This window comes from Cydia fagiglandana, chromosome 23 (genome assembly GCF_963556715.1).
Source record: "Cydia fagiglandana chromosome 23, ilCydFagi1.1, whole genome shotgun sequence".
Taxonomy (NCBI): Eukaryota; Metazoa; Arthropoda; class Insecta; order Lepidoptera; family Tortricidae; genus Cydia; species Cydia fagiglandana.
In genome coordinates, this window is record NC_085954.1 from 12858010 (window position 1) to 12883480 (window position 25471).

Here is a 25471-nt window from a genome sequence, read left to right on the forward strand (position 1 = left end):
GGGTGGTTCGGGTAGGTGTGGCGATGAAAAGAAACTCAATGTTTCATATGCACGTATATTTTACGTTAATCTACACTTATTCGTTCGTACACTGACGCCTGATGCGTGACAATCGTGACACGACAACTACTATTCTTAGAAAATAACTATACTGAAAACACACGCGGCGTGGTCAATGGCTGCGGCCAAGTCTAGCTTCAAACCCGGCAGGAATGCAACCTACGTGCGTTCGCTACAACGCTCCGAATCGTCCTCGTCCGGAAATAGAATCCATCGATATGAAGTTTTACCATAATGAATGTAGTGACATACCATTTAAGTTACGCTTGAGCCTCTAGGAAATTGGCCTACGATTATTGCACACGGCACATGTGAAAGGTGCTTGCACTTGGCGTAAACATTAAGCATTGTACGTTTTTGACATTCACGGACCGATTTTGGATTACAGCCACGCTATTTGGACTGTTGGAAGGCTCGTCAGTGGCCACCTTTAGACGACTTTCCCGCATAGACGCCATGTGAACTATTTTGAAAGTTGCCATACAAATTTTTCTACTACGGAAAAATAGATGTAATAGGGTCCCGTTTTTACCCTTCGGGTACGGAACCCTAATAACAGTATCGAAACATAAATCTCTACAGCACAGCATACTCAGCACTTTTCCCAGCTTCAATTCTCGCAAGCAAGGAAAGCAAGGAGCGATAAAAGCCACTCTATCGCCGCCATCTTTTCTTTATCTTTATTAAATGAACCCTTGTTTAGCCCACTAATGGCTCGGGGTGCTATTCGATCCCCTATAGTGTTGTAGTCTCGAGGAGACCAGTTAAACGTGGATACGAATCGTTTTGGATAATTAATTCTTATTACCTTCTAGCGTTCCGGCTTCGCACGGGTTGACAAATTATTCACCTATACCTTCCTCAAACATCACTCTATTGATAACTAGGTAAAAACCGCATAAAAATCCGTTCAATAGTTTTTGAGTTTATCGCGAACAAACATACAAACAGAGACGCGGCGGGGGACTTTTATAAGGTGTAGTGATAACATAACATAAGTAAAGTCCGACCACGCTAAGTTTGCACCGACTTAACACTTTTAGCAGTGACCATTTGACCAAGACTGTATGACCCTACTTTGCGTTTTCTGACTTTCAAACGTTCAAGAATAGAGTGCAGGTACTTCCCTCTTAGAGTTCGGCAACGCACTTGCAACCCCTCTGGTGGTATCCAATCCATGCGCAACCGGTAATTGCTTACCATCAAGCGATTCATCTGCTTGTTTGCCTCCATTGTAAAAAAAAAACTTAACGCGGACGACTTAGCGTGGACTGATTGAAGTAAATTTTCGAATTGAATGAAATTGTTTTGTGTTTATGCTTTTTTCTTTTCTATATTATTATATTTTATAATTAGGTATATTGACCCGTTGTAGAAATTCCATTATTCCTATTCTCTCAGCATCCGAAGCCGAGCCTCCCCTATCGAGTCGTTATCAGGATGATTCATTTCGACACGTCTCCGCCTACAGCCCACAAATGATTGCACAGTGTTCTATTATAATTATATTTTTCAAGAACGCCTATTGTTTATTACCCATCTATTTTCTAACTATCATCAATATTATCATCTTCCTCGCGTTGCCCCGGCATTTTGCCACGGCTCATGGGAGCCTGAGGTCCGTATAGCAACTAATCCCTGAAATTGGCGTCGGCGGCGCTAGTTTTTACGAAAGCAACTGCAATCTGACCTTCCAATCCAAAGGGGAAATTAGGCTTTATTGGGGTTAGTCTGGTTTCCTCACGATGTTCTCCTTCACCGAAAAGTGACTGACAAATATCAAGTGATATTTCGAACATGTTCCGAAAAACTCATTGGTTTGTTACGAGCCGGGGTTTGAACCCGCGACCTCCAGAGGCCCCTGAGGCATTGTACCAAGGATGCTGGCGGCATTTTCTCACTGTATCGCAATGCTGATACGTTGTGCGAGGTAGCCGTCAGCTCTTCGGTCACCAGTTACGTCAACCAGACGCTTCACGATTTCTGCGAACAACTTGTGCGCGCTGGGACCCCATGGACCCCCTATTACAATTAATTTTTCAAGAACACCTATTGTTTTTACCACCCATCTCTTTTCTATATGTTTCATAATTGCATCGACTCTAAATCCCTATTCCCTCAGTCCCAATGTCCGAACAGCTTCCCCTATCCTGTTATCTGAGGATAGTGGGGATGATTTATTTGGACACGTCGCCACCTACTGAACGTAGTCCACAAAGAGTGAGCTACGCGCTATGAGCGGAGCCGAAAACACGTATTTTCCGTTTTGTAGCGATAAACTAGTCACTGACGACGAAACGAGTTCCCATTATTTCTTTCAAGGAGGTTATTATAAATACAAAATCTGGAAGTTTTACTTTAAGCTTAATTTTAGTTTGTGATTTTAAGTCTAAGGTTTTTTTTAATTTTTAAATATGAAATCCATTTAAATATTTTCCATCTTTATTCTACAAATATTAAAACGCCCTACACTTCTGCACTTTTCATTGCAATATAACATCTGCGCTCACTGAGCTATGCTAATCTCTTTATACAACTCGAATCGCAGTCGACCTACACGTAGGGGAGGAGAGGATACACGTAGGGGAGAATAATTGTTGCTGCGTTGACATTGTTAAGTCTGTGACGCGTGAAACCATAGTGTGTCAAGAAGGACAAGGACAAGACATTTGTATTTAAGTCCGCCTTGTTAAACTCTGATTTAAATCGACCTGTAATGGTCACTTGCAAAAAAAAGTTGTTTCAAAGCAGTCGAAAACAGGTAAGTAACTACACGGAAAATATACGAGTAAAATATAACATGTTTTGGCACATCCAATTATTGGAGATTTGAACGATTAAAAGTCATATTAGGAAAAAGATGAATTTATCACACTATATTGTGACGTCATGGGATACGTCTCTCTTACAAAGCCATAGAAAAATTATTTTGAATGTTTGTGAATGAGTTGCTAATTAGACTTTTAATAAAGTAGCCTATAAGTATTATAATAAATGCTTTTAGTAAATCGTTTAATTACTAACAATTAAAAAAAATATGGTTGTCTGTAAAGTCGGTTTTTTTAATTAGCCTGTTATAGTGTCCCACCGCTGGGCAAAGGCCTCTCCCTTTGATTTCCACAACTCCCGCTGTAGTGCCTTCTCCGGCCAGCTACTGATGAAGGCGTCTAAGTCATCCCGCCATCTCCGTCTGGGCCTGCCACTTCCGCGCTTCTTTTGGGGTATCCACTTGGTAGCTATACTAAAGTCGGTTTACGGACGATAATAAGAAGAAATTACCATTACGTTACGTAACGTTACCATGGAGATCTGTCCACAACGTTACCATGGAAATCTGTCCATAACGTGACACTTTTTTGTGCATGCTCCGGTGTTCATCGATTTATAAGACGTTATCACGTCAAAAATATCACGGTACATTTATTTGCTATGTTTCCAAACTTTCTACCACAACACAAAAAGTATAAAAGCAGCACTTATATAGCTTTTAAAGCATTTTCCACAAGTCAACCATTCTAACTTTCCTGCAACATCTGTGTGTATTGGACTGTGTCCTAATCTCTTTATCGCGGGGTCACCCCGGGACTTATCCCGCCCGTGAATTATAGGATGTGCACCTTATTCGATAGTTTCGTTTTTTATAGCTGACGTCATTATTACGGCCCCTATTTGACACGCACGAGGTTTATTGTTAACAATGCCTGTTAGCACGTCTTTATTTATACCTAGCGTTTACAAGAATGCAATAGGCAGATTTGATATTAAATTTTAGGAACCCGGTTCAAATACAACTAGTTACAGTTTTGATTTTATTTTGATACGATCTTGAAGATCGCTCGTGCTGAAATAAATACAAATAAAATAAATTAAATAAATTTGTATATATTTGTGCAATAAAGTTTAACCCCCTTATTCATAAACGTTTACTAAAGTTAACAAGCCGATAATAATCATTTGTCCCTTTCCGACGTATTGGTATGATGGAAAGGGACAAACGATTATTATAATAAATTAATAAAGCAATAGTAAAGTGAAAGTCGTGCGTGAGATGCGCGCCAATCACCGAGACGCGATCGTCTTATTAAAACTATATAGATAATACAAATTTGAATCCGGTGACCGTGTCGCAACTAGAAACAACACGTCGGGGCGACACGACTTATTATATAGCGACACAAAGTCAACGACACGTCGCTCGACCGTAGATCAGTTGCATCATCATCATCATCATCTCAGCCTATATACGTCCCACTGCTGGGCACAGGCCTCCTCTCGAGCGCGAGAGGGCTTGGGCTATAGTCCCCACGCTAGCCCAATGCGGATTGGGGACTTCACATGCACCTCATAGATCAGTTGCATGGCTATCAATTTTATTGTCCTCTGCAGTCGCGACACGTCGCCAGATTCCAACATGTACATGTCTTTACGATGCAAGGCAGTAGGAATTAAATTGAATAAATGTAACTAATATTTGTAAGGCACATTTATCGTCTTTTTTCTATTGAATTACGAAAATTCCGGCCAAAAATAAACGAGCAATGACCGAATAAAACTTGCCCCATTACGTAACAATATCGGCAAAACATTTACCACAAATCTACGAATCCTCATAACATAACAAACGCCCCAACGTTATCCAAACCGTTTTTCCTTACGAATAAAACTCACCTAAGTCACAATCCAATAGCATCGTATCAAGTTATGTATTGATAGAGACTTGTGATTTTTTGAAAGTGAACGTAAAGGATTAACATAATTGTCAGAAGAAAAGTGACGAAGATTGGGAAGTGTCCAGAAATGGCAGTGTCACATTTCCAATGATTGAAACCAAAGGCCTCTATCCTTAACACACTAAATAACACTTAATTACAAAGGAAGTAAAGTTCCTTTTAAAGTGACGATAAATTTTTCAGTGCAAAAGCGTACAAATTTATTCTGGCCCGTTGAAATGCTTTTTATGTCAACGCTAAAAGGTTTATGTTTGGCTGGCTCAGCTGTATTGGCTTTGTTCTTCTTGTTCCCTTTCCCGCGCACATCTTTGCTGACATCTTGAACTGTGTTGTATAAGATTTAAAACTCATTTTCATTTGTGAAAGCTCCGAGATAAGATTGTAAAGCGAAATGGTTTTGTTTTTTGAAAATTAGGTCACGTCTCTAAGGCGTGCATGCCTCTCAACTAATGTATTTACTAGTATATTGATTTGTCCACGAAAATCCTCTGCTACCCTATTTTCCCTGTTTGGTATTATTGTTTTATTTGGGCTGATACAATTTGTGTCCTTTATATGTTCCATAGTCAAGATAGATTGGGTACCGTGATTCGTTTATGAACCTATGACGGTACTCGTATATTACGAGTATAACTTGAGAATTTTTGTAATGTTTTGTGTAAAAGTCTTAGAGCATATAATACCTGGAGTCGCTTTTAAGAGCTTACCCCTCTGCTGAAAACCTTGCACATTTGTGCAAACTTTTGTATGGACTGACGTTAGGTACAAATCATGTACAAATAGCCATACATTTGACGTGCCCCTCCCCCGCAAAAACGGCAGATTGTTTTGCACAGAAAATGACAGGCCAGGGCGTCTCCAGTAAAAAGCTCTAAGGTAAAAGTACATTGCCAGCCTTTAAAATGAAAGTTAAAGGTCGTATTGGTCCGGAAATACTGTGTACGACAGTTCATTCCGTAGCTTAACTTTCTGTTCTCCTCGTCATGTTCCTTTCATTCACTTTCCATTCTTTACTTAGTTCAAATTGTATTTCACAAGATTTATTGTGCTTCCAACTCATACAAAACGCCACTCAATATTACTTCAATAATAAATGCCGATCGGCGCCGTCTTATTTGACTTATGAATGAGAAATATATTATATTTAGGTACCTATAGGAAGATTCTGGAGGCTTACGAATTGCTAAATACATTGAAAGGGTATTTGCAAAATTTTGTTCACTTTGATGCTATCATTACTTTACCGTGATTTAATACTTTTCCTTATAGAACACGATTCCATTTAGATTTTTAGTGGAAATCTTAAACGTTTAGGTATTTATTTAGTCGCAACAAGGCGTTATTACAAAGCATCGCATTACGATTTTACAAATTAATTTTTAGGTTCTTTACCCAATGAGAAATGTTTTCATTCATCGCAAAAGTATAAACATACCTACAAATTTTCTTGCAATGCTTACTTCTTCCATATAATAATAATAATATAGAATCAAATAAACTCGTGATTTGCGCGTAAAACAACACGTACTTATAAATGTTTCTTTGCTGTTTGGTTTGTGTTAATAAATGATGCTCTGGTGGTTGGTTCCCATATTTACACTTGTTGGATCCTGTTTGAACAAATGTTTACTATTGGACATATTTCTCGGATAGAATCACGTGGAAATATACTCTTCCTCTGATATTATAGTGTCTGAAATGAACCAGAAAAATATCTTCGTCGTCTCGGCATCCTTAAAGACTTTTCATCAACAGTCGTTACATCTACATACAAACGTACCTGCCTATGAAAAAACTGTCAAGAACTTTTCGTAACTACCCAGGTCCTTTCTGAAGGCCTTTTAGACGTAATAAATACCTACCCTTTTATGATTATAGTTAATCCTAACCTAATTATATGTAATGAGGACTGATTTCCAAACGAATTTTGTTGCTAAATATATGATCGCATAATATTTTGAAAGCAACACATACTGATGTTCCACCAGGAACGGTTTTAAGGAAAGTGTTAAAAACCAAAAAAAAATAAACATTAACGCAAATCAAAATGCACCCCCACACTTGGCGGGGCTACTAAAAATTACGTAATATTGCGAACGGTACATTTAATGCGTATAATATAACACATAGCCCCGCGGGATTATGAGCAATAACGTTACAAATAGCGTCGGCAGAAACGATTAAAACGCTGTTTTATGTTTCAGGCCAATTCGATCATACACTGACATCAGAATGATATCTGAATTATGTTACCTATTTAGTTATATATAAAAATGGACGGAGAAGATAACGAACGAAGAGGTATTACGAAGAGTGAAAGAGAAGAGGATGATATTGAACACCATCAACAACAGACGGGGAAAAATGTTTGGACATTTGTTACGGCACGACAACTTCTTTAAAACCATCATAGAAGGCAAGATAGAAGGAAAGAGAGGCAGGGGCAGACCAAGACGTAGCTATATAGACCAAATAAAAGAAATAGCTGGTGTCGTGTCGTATCAAGAGGTCAAAGCTATGGCTTATGAGAGGGAGAAATGGAAAATACTCCACCGACAAGAGGATACCTCTTAAATTGAAGAAGAAGATTTAGTTATAGTGCGTCCAGCGCTAATACTTGTACGGATAAGTACGAACGAAATGCACGATAACTGAGTGACATCAGTTAGATGTCATTCTGATATCAGTGTAAGTATACCTACGTTAGATTTGGCTACGTTACGTTAGCTACGTTGTTGTTACCAAACAGGCCGTTTCTTCTGCGTGAGATTTCAGGATTGGTGGCTACGTGAGTTGAGGTTATGAATGCGAACAATTTTTAAAATATTTAAATTTTCTGGGGTTTTTATTCGCGTTTCCGCTATGTTATGATAATGTTTTACTGTTTTTGATGGTGCTGCTTTTACAAAGTTTTAATATAAACTAATATAATCAAGTGACACGTTTTAATTTAATTTTATTCGACTGGATTATTTATATTTTTTACTAAATTTACTGTAGGTAATATGTCGTTAAATTCAACTTTTTGCAGCTACCGTTTGAAACCGTGACGTATCGGAAGACAGCAAAAATATAATCACCTCAACAAAAGATCAACATTTACAAAATTTAAATTTATCTAGGCACGTATACATATCGTGCCTAAAAATAAACACGCTAACCCAAACACCCAACAACTCAAAACCACTCACCGCATCACAATATTAAATCAACGTAATTTAACTCGTCGTTTCTGCTACCACTCCCCCGTAGGTAAATTCGGAAGCAAAATTGGGTAGTCATTTCATAAATTGCATTTGACCCGCGAAAATATATTAAATTTATATTTCCATATATTTATATTATACGATCTTCTGGTCGATTATATTTCGGTGGAATTAAAAGGCAATTCCATTTTATTGAAGTGACGTAATTCTGTAATCCAAGGGATTGGTTCTGGGGATTCAATTATGTGAAATGATTTGGCCTCAATTTGCGTATATTTATAATCTCCGCCAAATCGCTTTTCTGACTTGAGCATTTTTAACACTTTAAACTCTCGCGTTTTGTACACACATATTTAATTACACGAACGGGTCTACCGCGAAAAACAATAAAGTCATATCGCGGTAGACCTGATCGTGTAATTAAATATTTGAGCATTTTTGTATGCTTCGGTAAAACACTTGAGAAGGTGATAGTTATTTAAATAAAACTTAGTCTTATTAAAATTTATTCTGACTTTTTGAACGTAAAATTACGCTTTTTATGGTAGTTCATTGACTGATCTATTGTTAAGTGGTATTTATTAGTTTAAATATTTATAGCAAACTAACACTAAATTTTTAAATCATTTATTTACATATAATATATATACAGTGGTACAACTAAACGAAATTAATAACTAGCTTAAATCTAAAATAGGCCCCTGAGGCATTGTACACTAAATTAAACAAATAGGTAGGTGCCTACGTCAAAACCAAGACGACATATTATTCATAGGTACAGTCACCTGCAATAAAATGTTACTCTTCGAAAGCCGCAAAAATACGTGACACACTGCTAATGCTCTACAAATAAGATCGTGTCACTGCCGTATTCGAACTTCAAGATATCCACAAGAGACGACACGTACTAGATCCATTCTAGATACGTTATAGTTTACATATCAACTAGTTCTCTTTTGCAGCGCAATTCGGGCAACCTTAGATAGAGTAAGATATCTATTAGATGTGAATTGGATCTCTAAGTCATATCTTGTGGAAATCGTTCAAGAGTATCTCCAGAATCGCGCAAATGTCAAATTTGATAGGTTAGATCTTAAACATATCGTTATCGTATCTCGGTGATGTCTAAAAGATATCTAATAGATGTCTATTTCAAAATCCGAATCGGGCCCTCAAATATTTTTACGGCCTTCGAAGAGTAACATATTACTGCAGGTGACTGTACATTTTGTAGAAAAATATAAAAGTCTCAAACCTAGATACCCCCTATTTCTCTTTTCTAAGTTAAATAACGTCACAAGTTTAATGATACTTGTTTCAAAGATTGTACGTGCAAAAAGATGAAGAGAAAATAATGATGTTCTTTTTACGATAAACTTTTATCTATAGAAAATAGCACGCTACAGATTTCTGAAATTCTACACTGTATATTAGTTTGACTATTACTCTCTTTCTATCTTTAATAAACTTTTAATAATTTTATTAATTATTTATTAATCTTATTAGGATGACGCCGATGACGCCTCAAACTGTGAAATTGAATTCGAACATTATTTTTAATTAACGATTGAGTGTAGATAAAATAACAAAGTATCTGAATGGATCATTAATTAATATCACTACACCTTATAAAAACAAAGCCCCCCGCCGCATCTGTCTATTTGTGTGTTTGTTCGCGATAAACTCCAAAACCACTGAACGGATTTTCATGCGGTTTTCACCTATCGATAGACTGATTCTTGAGGAAGGTTTAAGTGTTTAATAATTATGCTAACCCGTGCGAAGCCGGGGCGGGTCGCTAGTATTTTATATAATTAACAAACCATTAAGTTACATTTGGGAATGTAGCCAGCCTTATGGGCACCCCTCCTCCGCAGGGGACAGATCTGGGGGACCTAAGGTAAGTGGGTAAGTTTTATTTATTTATTTTATTTTATACTTAATTTTAATAATAGTAGTTATATTTTAACTAATAATGAATGTAATTCGATTTGAATAAAACATTGACCTAATTCTTGCCAAAATCAATGCAATTAATTTTCCTAGAAGTTAATAATGGCAGTTCAATATCAATTCCTAGAACTAGCATAATTACGATCCAATTAACTCAAATAAATCAATGTTATATAGGATAATCAAAGTCTTTTATAATTATCATAGTTTAACTTGCAGTTTTAAGTTGTCACGCACACTTAAATTTGTAACCTGAAAGAGATATATTATAATAGGTAGGTAACCTATATTTCTTTCGCGGCTGTCGCTATCACCTCTAGGCCACCTTCTATTATTATAATCCTCGCTTTATTTTAATTCATTGCTATAGATTCATTATTTAAAAATAACCTTAAAATCACACACACAAACAAAAATAGCAAACTTTATTATTATTTATTGCTTTTAACGAAAACACATCATCAAGCAAACGTGGGAAAAACGAAAAAAAGAAAAACGGTTTCACCGTCACATGCGGCTCGGATTTTCGTTAAAACTATTAAAGTGGCAGAATGCTACGAATCCTATGTATAGGTATTACTGCTTGTAAAAAATAGTCCAAGTACGTTATCTACGTGTACAAATTTTTGTACTTGTTTGTATTTGAATGACCTTTTATTTATTTATAAATATGTGTTATACACTAAGATAAATATGTCATATACTAAGAAAAAGTGAGCAAGGCCTCGAGTGCCCCAGGCTGTGTGAACGTGGCAAACGCAATTGGCATTGACAGTAACATACATATAATATACGCGTAAGATACTTTGAACTAGCCGAAAAAGGTGTACTTGCACAGAAGAAATAATAGTACTAGGTATAGAAGACTCACTCTCTAACAAAACACGTCTGTTACGATCAGCACAGATATGGCCGCTAGGTGGCGACAGCGCCAAGCGCGGCTTATGGCTTTCCCCAAAATTGGGGTAGGAACGGATGTACTTTTAGCTACTTGTAGCAAAGCGACGAATTCGCGGAGTGAGACACGCCCGGTACTGTGAAGTATACCTACCTACAGGTCAGTAAGTTGTTAGATAAAAATAATGCTTTCCTGTCGTTTACTTTTACTTCTTAAGTATATTTAAGCATGTTTAATTAAAGGTATATTAAGCATTCGTTACGTTTATTCAACGTTCGCATTTTAATAGATATTCGTAGCTATGTTCTTTAACATCAGTGGTAAACAATAATACATATACTCGTAGTACGCCTAATGGTAATCGACTACCGCAGACTGTAAAAGCTTATTTATGGCTTTGCCTCAGAGAAGGATTAATTATGCTTATGCATAAGGACCTTTTTCCAATGGAAAGCCACATTTTACTCCCCACACACACACACACACATGCGGTATCTGCCCTTTAAAAATTATACCTCATTGTTTACAGTAGTGTCATATAAAAATATGAGGTAACGATATAAAAAATTGGACTTGGACGTTATTTTAGTGCAGGTTTCCTATTCCACCGAAAGTATTTTTTTTGTCGTTCTGTCCATAGGTCGAGTAAAGGCCGAGTACACACATGCTCTTTGACTGCGTTTGTGAGCTTCGGTTGTGCCATCATCCACTCTGTTAAGAGGATAGTGGGCGCCCGCATTTCCATACAAACATAGGCCCTGTTTTCCTCCCTGGATATTTTGTTATGCAAATTTATCTTGATGAGATAAAATTGCAATTATTCATAAAAAAAATTATGCCGATATTTCATAACTTATTAAAACAGAAATCCTTACTCATAATTATACTGGCCAATTCGAACGTACCTATACCAATTGTATTTTTATTAATATTAAGTATATTTTTGCTGACATACTTGAATTATTTCTATTAATGTTTTAATTATTTACATACGTGATGCTAGTCAATTTTTTTAAATTAAATGTCGGTAAAAAAAAAGGTTTGTGTATGTACGGCTCACCCGGTATTGTATTGTCTTAGCTCTAAGTAGGTAATATATTGTCTTCCATGGTAGGTTTTAATGAAATTTGTACTCTAGTAACATTAGTATTTACGTCCTGTTACTAACACCTTATGGGTTTTGCCTGAATTAAATGACTATTTAATTTAATTTTAATTTAATATAACACTACTGATCAGAATGATATCAGAATCATGTTATTTAGCTGTCGTGCATTTCCCTCATACTTGTCCGTACAAGTATTGGCGCGGCGAGACACAAGATAACTATCAGATGATTCAAAATATCATTCTGATCTCAGTGTACGTTCGAAATGGCCTGATAGTCCAGCCAATCTTATATTGATCTCTATGGTAACAATATAAGGTGCAAATTCCTTTCATTGTTAAAACGAACATAATATTTATTGTGTGTTACGTAACAGGAAAACTGCTTACGTCACTAAGGTAATTAAAATGGCAGGCAGAAAGTGATGACGTCACTATACGTGTGTGTTGGGAACGGTGAAGGTAAAGCTTTGGTTATGTGACCCACAGGGGCACAGGCCAATTCGAAGGTATATCCACTGATATCAGACACTGATAGACTGATATCTAACTGACGTTATTTGCATTTTGCTCGTACTTGTATTATCGGCGTGGGTGAGACGCACGATAACGAAATAGTATGAACCTAATATAATTCTGATATCAGTATTATCAGTTAGGCCTGAACATGATCATCATGCAGAGGGCCCGATTCAATAAATGCTTATCTGCTATTCGAACATTTTTTTTTAAATCTACATATTTAAAAGCAGCCTTTATTGATGAGACATATCGGCTCCGTTAGGCCTCTACATTACAGACAGCCGTATTCGAACAATAATATACGTCAAATATTAGATATCGAAACGATATGGATGGGATATGTCAGTGTCAAACTAGATATCCAAAAAACTATACACGAATTTCGCAATTTCAGACAGGGGTTCTGCCTATATCGAGTGAAAAACCCCAATATCAGTTACTGCATAACCGTTTGTCAGTGCCAAAAGTGATTTTTTTGTTTGAAGAAACGTCACATTTGTCACTGATATATCTAATTCATATCGTTTCTAGATCTATTAATTGACGTAGGTATCTTGAAGTTCGAATCGGGCCGAATAAGAAGTCACAGCGGTACGTACCGCTATGATTTCTTACAAGCATTGTTCGAATTGGGCCGTAACAAACATCACTGGAGTTAAATTAAAGCTTTAAAAAGAGACAATGTAACTTCCATCCTTTTCAAATGAATACGTCGACGTTGCGAAATGACACTTTAAATCGGAACGCATGCTCATGCTCAATCCAGAACAAAACGAGTAAGTAACAATGTGACGGTTCTGTAATTAAATTCTCTATTCTCTGAGTTGTGCGCTTTTGCCCTCTTGCCGCATTATGTGAGGCTGAGGACGAACTTTTTTTAATTTGTGGGTTACGTGTTTGAATGCTGAGTTTTTATCTGGATTTTCAAAGTGAAACGTAGTTGGAAACCATTTTTAATCTGTTATTAAAATTAATAATTATTTCGTTATTGAAACAAAGCTATATTTTACGATTTCGAAGTCAATACATTTTTAATATATTATTTGTAACGTAAAGATTAAATATTATTTGAACATGTTTCAGTTTCATGAAGAATTCATAGTTTAATTTTTGCCCATAACATATGGCGATGATTCAAATGAGTTTTAAATTTTAAAATAAAATGATCTCTGAGTAATTGACGTGAAAATCAGGATTTAAATATATAAATATTTGGGGACAAGCTTACACATATATCAGCCTAGCTCCACACTAAGCAAAGCCTAAAGGTACCTCTAGATAAATATATATTATACTTAAATACATACATACATAAAATCCATAACTCAGGATTTCAGGAAAAAATATTCGTGATGAACACACAAACAAATGGCCGCAAACCTTGCCAGGATTTGAACCCGGGACCTCCTGCTTCGTAGGCAAGGTCACTACCAACTAGGCTAGAAGGACGTTACTATGGGCCCGATTCGGATTGTGAAATAGACATCTATTAGATATCACCAAGATATGTTTACGATCTAACCTGTCAAATTTTATATTTGTGCGATTCTAGAGATACCCTTAAACGATTTCATCAGGATATGACTTAGAGATCCAAGTCACATTTAATATATATCTTACGCTATCTAACGTAAAATTGACATTGGTTGCCCGAATTGCGCTGCAAAAGAGAACTAGTTGATATCTAAACTATAAAGTATCTAGAATGGATCTAGAACGTGTCGTCTCTTGTGAATATCTTGAAGTTCGAACACGGCAGTAAGTTAGAAGGACGTTCCTATGTATAAAGCACTTCAACGCATTGAAACCATTATTCTAAGAGGCTTGTAAAGATCGTTTTCAGCCGTAAACACAATCAGTCACTGTCGAACGACCCCTGATTTTATCAATAATTGCCCTAATGTATTACCGTCCGGATTATTGTGTCACGGCTGTTTACAGACTGATCCTTACAATATTCAAACATTTTAAATGATTACTTCCAATTATTTTCCCTAAATAAAACTTCTGCCTAATTTCAGACGTACATGACAGCCTTAGGTCGAAATTTAGGACCGCATCGCCTACGTTTAATAAATAAATAATAAATAAATAAATATTATAGGACATTTTTTACACAAATTGACTAAGCCCCACGGTAAGCTCAAGAAGGCTTGTGTTGTGGGTACTCAGACAACGATATATATAATATATAAATACTTAAATACATAGAAAACAACCATGACTCAGGAACAAATATCTGTATCATCAAACATCAAACAAACATCAAACATCAACATTTATTCAGCAAATAGGCCACAAGGGCACTTTTACACGTCAACATTGAATTTACATAAAAGCAAAAATAATAACATCAACAATTTTATAAAATAAAACTAACAATTCAATCTAACGTATTACAATTACTAAGAGATGTATATGGTCTCTTAATGTCATCATACAAATAAATGCCCTTACCAGGATTCGAACCCGGGACCATCGGCTTCATAGGCAGGGTCACTACCCACTAGGCCAGAGTGGTCGTCAAAATACGTTTAATAACACCTTTAACGAGCAAGTGTGATGAAAAATAAATTTAACACTACATGTACCTATTGTATGCTAATATTGATATAACAATAAAGATTGAAATGTAAATAAAATGGGCTAGACACTTTATTTAGTTCGCCAACAAAGTTGTTGATGCTGTAAACAGAGCCGCCATTATTTTTATAAAACGCAAACAGATCAACTAATTGTATAATATTGGCTATTCAGACCTAAACCAATATTGGATGGAAAAATAAATCTTTTGTAATAATATTGCGCCTAGAGTCCGTCTAACCTAACTTTGCACCGAATAGAATAGGACAGAATAGGGAGAGGCATTATAAACATTATAATATCATAGAAATTTGACACTATAATGATGATATTACCGCACTTTGTCGTTGCAAAAATTTATTGTGTCTCAATTCAGTTAGAACTAACAGGCCGATTCGAGGGCCTGTATGTCTTATAAGTTCCGGAACTGCTAAGGAAACTACTCGTTTCACTCTGGCGAACATGCAGAGTTAGTATAATAAGCGCACTATATCATAGCGTTATTAAAACTTTAGGCAAATTCCGCGAGTTGTGGGTAGTTCGCGCGTGCTCTCCAACAACGGATACAATAACAGTAGGTCTGCTTTTTAGGGTTCCGTGCCCAAAGGGTAAAACGGGAACCTATTACTAAGACTTCGCTGTCCGTCCGTCCGTCCGTCCGTCCGTCCGTCTGTCCGTCTGTCTGTCACCAGGCTGTATCTCACGAACCGTGATAGGTAGACAGTTGAAATTTTCACAGATGATGTATTTCTGTTGCCGCTATAACAACAAAAACTAAAAACAGAATAAAATAAAGATTTAAGTAGGGCTCCCATACAGTAAACGTGATTTTTGACCAAAGTTAAGCAACGTCGGGCGTGGTCAGTACTTGGATGGGTGACCGTTTTCTTTTTGCATTTTTTTTCCGTTTTTTTTTGCTTTATGGTACGGAACCCTTCGTGCGCGAGTCCGACTCGCACTTGCCCGGTTTTTATCCACTTATTTAAGGACTTTTAAAATAAAGGTTACCGTAATAAAAGTGCTCGATAAAAATATTTAAGATGGCAGGGGCTGTTTTTAAACCTAACAATATTCTGGTAAACTCATAATGTCCATTTGTTTTCAAACTATTTTTGCAGTCCAGCATCTACCTACGTTCTTAGTAATAATTTTAATAACGAATATTTTCAGCGTTTAGTCATACTCTATGAGGAAAATAAGAGATATAGGAAATATTTTTCCACCAACGTGGTATTAGATAAATATCACCTGTTTTCTTTGTAACTAGGTAACCTTAAAATCTGTTAGTCACAAAACCATTATAACGATCATCATCATCATTAAGAGGGCCTGGCCCTCTGTCGCTGTAGCATTTTCCATTCCAGCCTATTCTGGGCTTTCGTTTTTACTTCCTGATATGAGTGGCTACAGCACCATTCTTTTATCTGTGTCATGTATGATATTCTGGGTCTTCCTCTTCCTCTTTTTTCTTCAATTCTGCCCTCCAGTATTATTTTGTTTAACCCTTCATGTCGGAGTATATCATTATAACGAATACGAATAAAATCTGTATATATTATCTAAACGAAACAAAGCCAAGGAACTATGGAGGAATTTCATTGAATGTTATTTATATTGCAATTTTTTACGAATTTTTCATATTATTAAAAATAAACGGAACCAAAATGGCGTAATAATTGCACTTAAGTAATTTAAGTATGTTTAAATTAAAAGATCTATAAACATTGAGAACATAATTATATTATTATTGTTTAAAATTAACATAATATATCCCATCGTTTTTCGTGAAGAACTTAAAATCAACCTTTTTCATCTTACATGTTAATTGATTCATCAATGTGTATAATTACATAGATGTGTACTATGTAGTTGATAAAATATTGCACCATTACATTATCTAAAAATCAGTTCATTTGATAATCAATTTGTTCATTTGTTTCAAACGTCTCATCAAATGTCTTTTCACGTAAATCCGTTATTACCGTCCACAAAGTTCCAAAACTTAACTAAATCCGTCCAGTTGGTTCCAGCAAGTCCTCGCGCCAGCACTATCCTAAATTGCACCTGCAAGTCAACTTGCAAGTCCTCCAACTATATCGATTGTAGTTGCAGTTAATTAATTTCGAGCCCTGAATGACTTGATTGGATAACTTTAACATGTAAGCTTGGTTTATTAGTTTTAGTTTTAATTTGAATATAAAGCTAAGGTTAATGCTGTTAAAAGTTGAATGTTTTGGGTGAAATTACCTTTACGAGTGTTGTTTACAACAAGTCGTTGTTTTGGATCCTGCAATAAAAGGAATTTTCTAATTTTGGAACCTCGCTTTTTGTTTTTATTTGTCTAGACGTCATTATTTTTTCAAGTCAATGAGCAACAATGAAACATTGTTGCAGCAAAATTACTGTCATTATAAATATGACGACAGTTTTGAAATAATTATTCATGCGAACTTGAGGGTCATTCTGTGGGTGGTATAAAACGAAATTGTTTGTGCCTTTAAATTAATTGTAATTGTGCCGGAGGGATATTTTAATAGAGTTATTTTTGTTGAGGAATGCGAGTATTCTTAATCTTTAATCACGATGTGCTGTGTTTTACATTATGCTCTATTCCATAATTTTATATCGTTTTTTTATCAGTTAGGTGCATTCCTATAATTTGTTAAGTGAAAATAGATATTTTCATATAAATCATTCCTTTTTGTCCCCGGCGCATAGATGGCGGTGATCATGTAAGACGGGGACAAATGGGAATACACCATCAATCTCATTATATCTGTTTCTGAATATCGATATTTCAAATAAATTAAGTCAAGTGTAAGAGAAGATAGAAAACGATGTGCCGGAAGCTCCGGCCCGGACACGGCCCGGTCTAACGTGAGGCATCCTTTTTAGTTTGAAGGGTAGAATATTATGGATGAGATGATAATAATGGTGACAAGAGATGTAATACCTCAAACCTTTTTTCTAAATTGTATCCGTCACAAACTTCTATTTTCTTGTCAGGCCTGCGGTAGAACATGTTTCTACCTAATATTTCACTATCGGCGCGATTCGAGAAATGATTTAGAAATTCACAAGATATGAAATAATAACGATATGTGACGTTCCACGGCAAAAGGTACCATTGCCCCGGCTGAATATTGGAGTGGCGTAAACGCCAGCCGCCATAAGGTACCTTTTGTCGTGGAACGTCACATATCTTTACTATTTCATAATATATCTAGTGAGTCTCTAATTCATTTCCCGAATCGCGCCGTATAAATCGTTAAGACTTGACGAAAAGGAAAGAGATTACAGTTGCCCTGCTGTAGCACACTCCACTGTGACCCAAGTGTTTAGAAAATTGAGAAAGCCGGATCTGCGTAAAATTGAATTTGTGCTCAATCCAAAGCTTATAATAAGAAGCTTTCGTAGAGCTTATTTCAATGGAATAAGATTCATATTCGCACAGCTTTTCACATGTTATATAATGATATAATGTGTGATTTCCAAACGTAGCTCGCATAATAAGGGGGTGGTGTATAGGAATGGAAAGATGATTGCTACACTCAGATTTGATGGATTAATGTGGTTTCTATAAGTTACCCCTTTCAAATATGTTATTGTGAATTCGTGACAATTTCAATTTAGTTTACGTTTTCAATATGGATTTAATGTAAGAAGGAGTGTTTCAATAAACTTCGCAATAACAATATTACAAAACACTGATTTAAACGTCGGAGGTAAGTAAATCTTAAAACTTAAATACGCTATTAAGTCCCATTGTGCAATTTAATGACAATATTACAGATTGTGATGAGAGCCAAGTTCAAAATCATGATAACTATGGTGTGTTTTTTTTTTATTTATTTGGGCAGACAAATTATTTACAGAAAGCAAAACAACTTAGGTTCTTTGAATCTCAACAGGATGGCCAAGTTGTTGATGTAAGTATTATACTTCTTTCCTTCTATAATAGAACACTGAGCTGCAAAAAAATATTGTCAGGCGCACACAGAACTGCACTAGCACATCGATACAATGACTCTGTAGATCGGTAATTTAGTTTAGATTGATTAATTGTTGTTTTGTTGCCTAATAGTGTTTAGTTTTAAGTTTATAAAACACATATGTACTCGTATGTAAGTAAGGTATTTGTATTTGGGCCTTGTTGCCTGAATTAAATTTCTAAATAAATAAATAAAGAGCTCTTACCTTTTTCAGCCAAAGCGCCGACGCAGCCCAGCAAGAACACGAGCAACACGGCGGCCATCTTGTATTACTTCACGCGCACATAGCACTGCACTAGCACATCGTCACCTGGAACAGACAAATATCGGGTGTAATCCATGGTAAACTGCCGTATTCGAACTTCAAGATATTCATAAGAGACGACACGTACTAGATCCATTCTAGATACGTTATAGTTTAGATATCAACTAGTTCTCTTTTGCAGCGCAATTCGGGCAACCAATGATGATGATGATGATGATGATGATGGGATCTCTAAGTCATATCCTGAGGAAATCGTTCAAGAGTATCTCCAGAATCGCGCAAATGTCAAATTTGACAGGTTAGATCTTAAACATATCGTTATCGTATCTTGGTGATGTCTAAAAGATATCTAATTTTCAAAATCCGAATCGGGCCCAAATTATATCATACTATATAGTTCCTGACGAAAGGCCAGGTCAAGAGCACCCTAAAGCGGCAAGCGTGTATGAGGAATGTTATGAAAGTGAAGGAAGCGAAAGAGGTATGTCAGGATCGTAGCAAGTGCAAATCCGTGGTCTCTGCCTACCCCTCCGGGAAATAGGCGTGATTATATGTATGTATGTACATACTCGATTTGCCTCCGTTTGGGTATCCCGGTGTGTGCCCCTCATCGTTGCCCCTGCGGTGCGGACGTAGACCAGTTAGGCCACCACGGTCTCTCCTGCCAGCGGAGCGCGGGCCGCTTCTCCAGGCATGCCGCCCTTAACGACATCATCCGTCGGTCTCTTGCGTCGGTCAATGTGCCTGCTCTATTGGAGCCGACCGGCATATTGAGAAGTGACGGCAAGAGACCTGATGGGATGTCCTTGATTCCGTGGAGTATGGGGCGGGTGCTAGTGTGGGACGCAACCTGCGTAGACACGCTGGCCCCGTCACATCTCCACGGAACCTCTGCGAGGGCGGCAGCTGCTGCGGAGGCGGCCGAAAACGCAAAGGTTGGGAAGTATCGCGGTCTCGGCGCCGAATACATTTTCATTCCTTTCGGCGTCGAGACCCTGGGTCCGTGGGGTCCTGGCGCCCTGAGTCTCTTTGGAAACCTTTCAAAGAGACTCAGGGACGCAACTGGGGACCCGAGAGCTGGCAGTTACCTCGCTCAACGCTTTAGTCTGGCAGTTCAGCGGGGTAACGCAGCCAGCATCTTGGGGACCTTGCCACAGGGGCCTTTTTTAGATTTAGTTTAGTTTAGATTAGTTTTATTTTATTTTAGAATAGTTTGTATTTAGTTTAATTTTAAGTTATTTTTATTTATTGTTTTTTGACTTGTTTTTGTACCATATATATGAATAAATAAATACTTAGTAAATATGTAAATCATATATGAACATAATCGTTTAACTAAAGTAATGTGGTATTATGGGATAGTCTTAAACATAACAACAAAAGATGTATTCGTCTGTACCTGGAGTAGACACCTACATGAATACGTAAATGGGACTGGTGGCAGCTGTTACTCCATAGAGATCTGCCAAACTTTTTCATACAAGCAATTTTTAACGAACACTTTTATCAACTCGTCTGTAGGTAGTCGTAGTTTAGCTCTTTATTTTAGTTCTCTAAAGATCTGACAGGATTCAAGTAAATCCGGAAACATTATAGTTATAAAAAGCTTGTATGACGCGCGCGCTAAATTTACCAAATCGATCTGTTTGCGCGCTTTGCGGATATAATTACATTCTGACGAACGCAGGCGCATCCAGACTGGGTTTTGCGAAATACTCATGATGAATGAAACGGGGTCATTTATTTTTTATTCTATGACTAGTTATTTTATTGATCTTGAGCTGAAAGTGGTGGGTTTTGTCAGCGATGGTAAAGGGGTTTATGTGTATTATAATCACTTTTTCTTAAATACAGTAGTTTTTATTTCTTCATTTGGTTCGCAGTAATCTCGGTAATTAATTAGGAGTATGCAAGATAAAAAAAATTAGAAGCACTGATGTATATTTAAGGTATTTCATAATAGGAGCAATTATACAAAAAACTAAAAGATTGAAGTAATAAATGTCCGTATTGAAAATAATTAATATACCTAAGCCGAATGGATGTTTAATGTTTCTTTATTAGGTAGCTATTTAATGTTGCGGGTATTTTTTTATACATGCTGATATCTTAAAGGGATTGAGGTGTACGACGAGTCAGCATCAGAAGTTGTTAAGCGGATGAGGTGTTCAAAATGATCTTGAAGCGATTTTATTGTTAAGAGAATAAGAGCGTCTCAAAGTAATTTTAAACACCTCGCCCGCTTAGCAACTTCTGCTGCTGACTGTACCTACCTAGACGTTTTACGTGGTTGCATCAGCCGTTGCTGTCAAAATTCAGCATCTCGTCTGTTGTTGATTCGTTGGCTTTAAGAATGAATTATATTTTCATATTCACAATTGAGTAGAAAACTATTAGCAATACCATAGACGATCCAGCCACAACTTCGTTGATGATAGATCTATTATATCTCCGTGCATCGGCCCGATTCGAACTATAAGATACATCAATTTCTTTGTTATTCTATACTTGTGTATGTTATAGTTTATTACGAATAAATACGATGATTCTGACTGATTCAATTAATAGATCTAGAAACTATATATGGATTAGATATGTCAGTGTCAAATATGACGTTTCTTCAAAAAAACGTCACTTTTGACACTGACACGTCTAATCCATATCGTTTCTAGATCTATTAATTGACGTATCTTAAATCTCGAATCGGGCAGTATATCAGTTATAGTCTATGGTCGAATAAAGAATGCGCGCAGTTATTCTTGTCTGTTGCTGCGCGTATTCCGGCCGCGGCTTGCAGACAAATATTACAACACGTCTGAATGTTGGGTTATTTGCCGGTGGCAAAATTAAACTGAGGACATGAGACTTTCTACGAATTATAATTTCAGATGCAATTGGAAGCATGACTTCTTAGGTAAGTTTGAGTGTACTCAGTAGCTTTAATAGGACAGACAGATAGTCAAATGACAAACGTATAAATTATACAAAACTTATCTTAAATAATTTATAGAAGTGGTCACATATATCAAATTTTCTTTCCGAATGTGACCGAAGAGTTGGCGGCTACGTCGCACAACGTAACAGCATTGCGATACAACGAGGAAATGCCGCCAGCATCCTTGGTACATGCCTCAAGGGCCTATTTTAGATTATAAGCTAGTTATTAATTTATTTTAGTAATACCACTGTAAGTACCTATATATCTTGTTAGTAAATAAATGGATTTTATTAAGCTGATATATTCGATTCGAATTTTGTATAAACCACTGTTAATTTGGCTACGCTCCGGCCTCTGAGGACTCTCACGTGTCTTACTATTTCGTCTGAAAATCTTAGTTTAAAACCAATACACACGCCCCATTACTAAGCTCCTTGTAAGCCAAAGTCAAAGTAAAATTGTCAAAGCGTAAATTTTCTCTGGTCACTTCTATAAATATTCACACGATTCTCAAGCTTATCCCTTGGTCATAAGACGCAAAGCTTGTTTATCCAATGGGATAGCCACTCAAATTAGGCCATGTTTGCTGAAATATAGCGTAAGATGCAGCGGTGCGGATTGCACGCATGCATGCGTCTCTGTGTTGCATAAATAAATGTTCCATGCAAATACACCTTGTATGCAGTAGTTGTTAATATTAGCCGAGACATATTTCATGCTAAAAGGGAGAGGGTGGGGGACGGTAGTGTGCGTAAAGCACCATACCCAAATGTATTAAGTATATTACACATATTTAATTACACAAACGGGTCTACCGCGATATAATTTCATTGTGACCACAGCTGGTGCAACTCAGCTGAAACGTCGGAATTAAAGGTAAAAACAATGAGATTATATCGCGGTAGACCCGTAAGTGTAATTAAATATGTGTACAAAACGTGTATGTGTTTAAAGTGTTGTATTATATTGCATTCGTTTCAAAAATGTTTAGGGAAGACATACCTCTTCCCTGTATATTGGAACATAATTTGATCGAAATTCGGTGGCGGAAGGTAATGAATTGCTTTAACACCTTCAAGGCCTACGTTCTCGTAGCGCTACGCTTGTAGCCGATCCTAACGTTTTCCCGCTTTGTAGAGGAAAGCGACTACCAACAGTGAATCCGCCGAGCGGTTTGCCGGCACTCAATGTGTTAAGCAAACCATGACAGATTTTATGATGTGACATGGCTTCAAGCAAATCACGTCAAGGTCGTATCATAACAAAAACATTACGAATTTATATAGTTACACTATTTACTATTTCATATTTATCAGCAAGTTATTTGGGGCATTATCTATGAAAAGGTATTGTCTTGTCCTTATTGTCGATGGCGCTTACGCCGCACAGCGTCGCGCGGCATTGTGTTTATATCGGAGTATCGTTAATAATGGCGTAAGCGCCATCGCCAATAAGGTTCCTTAGTTATTTTATCTTCAAATTAGATCTAAACAAAAGCTCCAAATGATCTCCAGTCCAATTACGAATTAACTTGAGCTCATAATGCTCCCTAATGAGCACAAATCGGATCGTAGTCTTCGCCGAAGGACCCACGGTCAGGGGGCCTACCGCGAACCGTGCTCGAAGTGTTGCCTTCCTGTCACACTTACGTACGAATTTACAAGTGCGACAGAGAGGCAACACGTCGAAAGTGGTTCGCGGATCAGATGTCCGTCGAATATTCGGAAACGAGAGCCATGATTTCCTATTTCAGAGACTTCCTTGTCAGATTGAATTAAAGAAATTGAATTAACAATATTAAACGCTCTAATTAAATGACCTGTTTCATTGAAATAAACGAATACATATTTATATTTAAATTGTTTTAGCAAAATCAATTTATTTTATTTTGATATTGAAAAAAGAATGTTTATGTAAATCGTAAGAAACATGTCTGTGAAAAGCGTTTAACATGTTTCATTTTAAATTGTCGTCTTTCTTTAAAAAGTTTATAAAAATTTTCTTAAAACAGTTAATTCCATCCTTTCATTAACTATAATACCTACATATTATGCTTCCAGTGAAACAAATTGTGTTATAATTATATATTGTTTTAAAGCCATTTTAAGTACCAATTTTTTTTTTTTGCAAAAATTTATTTTTGCCAGATTTGTTAAAATAATCCTACGTTTCTATTTCTAGAAAAGAATAGCATTTACTTCATTTTATCACATAGAAAGACATACTTTTATGACTTCGATAAGAATTCGCAGCCAATCCTAATACATACGACAAATATGTAAGACAAGTTGCGTATAATAAAACATTTTGGCTTCGACATTGACTCAAGGCTGTGATACGGTTTACTACATTTTTATTAGATATCTGCCAAGGTAAATATAATAAAGATATTTGCTCAGAAACATGCCCCAAAATGGTATATTTTCCTTGATTAGCTTATTCAAAGTAAATGTCTATTTGGACATTTCTTTTACCCAATATTCTCAATAGAGAATATGCCTAATGAAATCACGCGAAGTAGAATATGTGGCTCTTTTATGAGTCCTTGATGAGTTAGGTAACATCTCAACTAAGTTTTTCGATCAAATACTTTGGTAATTGCTATATATTCGTAATTTATTTTCATACTTACTAACGGTCCGGTTCGAACTTTGGGAAGAAGTTAAATATTACGGCTAGATACGATTATGCGGTATGTCGATGGATTAGATATGTCAGTGTCAAATATGACTTTTCTTCAAACAAAAACATCGCTTTTGACATTGAGATATCTAATCTAGTTATCTAGACAAATATTTAGACAAATATTTGACGTAACTTAAACTTCGAATCGAACGTAACAGTAAACTGTTACCTAAAATTTTTATGTAAATTTCTACCATAGAATAACGTATTTTACCTTAAAACTTTGAAAGGGTGTTGGTTGGGAGTTTGTATTGGTACAGTGCAATATTTAAAAGTACCTAGAGTTTAACCAAGAAAATTTTGCAGCGATTTTGATAGCACACGCAGTGCAAGTGTTATTTAATACGTCATAATTTCATAGAAGTTGACGTTTAAATCAAAATCGTTGCAGACTCTTCTTGGTCTAACTCTATCACCAGTATAACTGTTTTTGAAGTTAAGTACATTAAAGTGTTAAAAGGAAAGTTTATAGAATTATCACTAAGATATTAAATATTCCGCTCAATTACTAGTTATTATAATTTTGGATTTC

The 25471-nt window shown here is 36.4% G+C and overlaps 1 protein-coding gene and 1 long non-coding RNA gene across 9 annotated transcripts in view; one reads left to right on the forward strand and one right to left on the reverse strand.

Moving 5' to 3' along the window:
* Positions 1-25471, reverse strand: part of LOC134675839 (hemicentin-2) — a 665006-nt gene that overhangs the window by 575913 nt on the left and 63622 nt on the right. For all 8 annotated transcript variants that reach the window (XR_010099813.1, XR_010099812.1, XR_010099811.1 and 5 more), the window contains exon 2: positions 19257-19361. Coding sequence is in view for 5 of the 8 variants with exons in the window: in XM_063534133.1 (XP_063390203.1) it covers positions 19257-19314 (58 nt within the window). In the remaining 3 variants the exon portion in view is untranslated. The remainder of the gene's footprint in view (positions 1-19256; positions 19362-25471) is intronic.
* LOC134675970 (uncharacterized) overlaps positions 1-25471 on the forward strand; it is a 142956-nt gene that overhangs the window by 83455 nt on the left and 34030 nt on the right. The window lies entirely within an intron of this gene.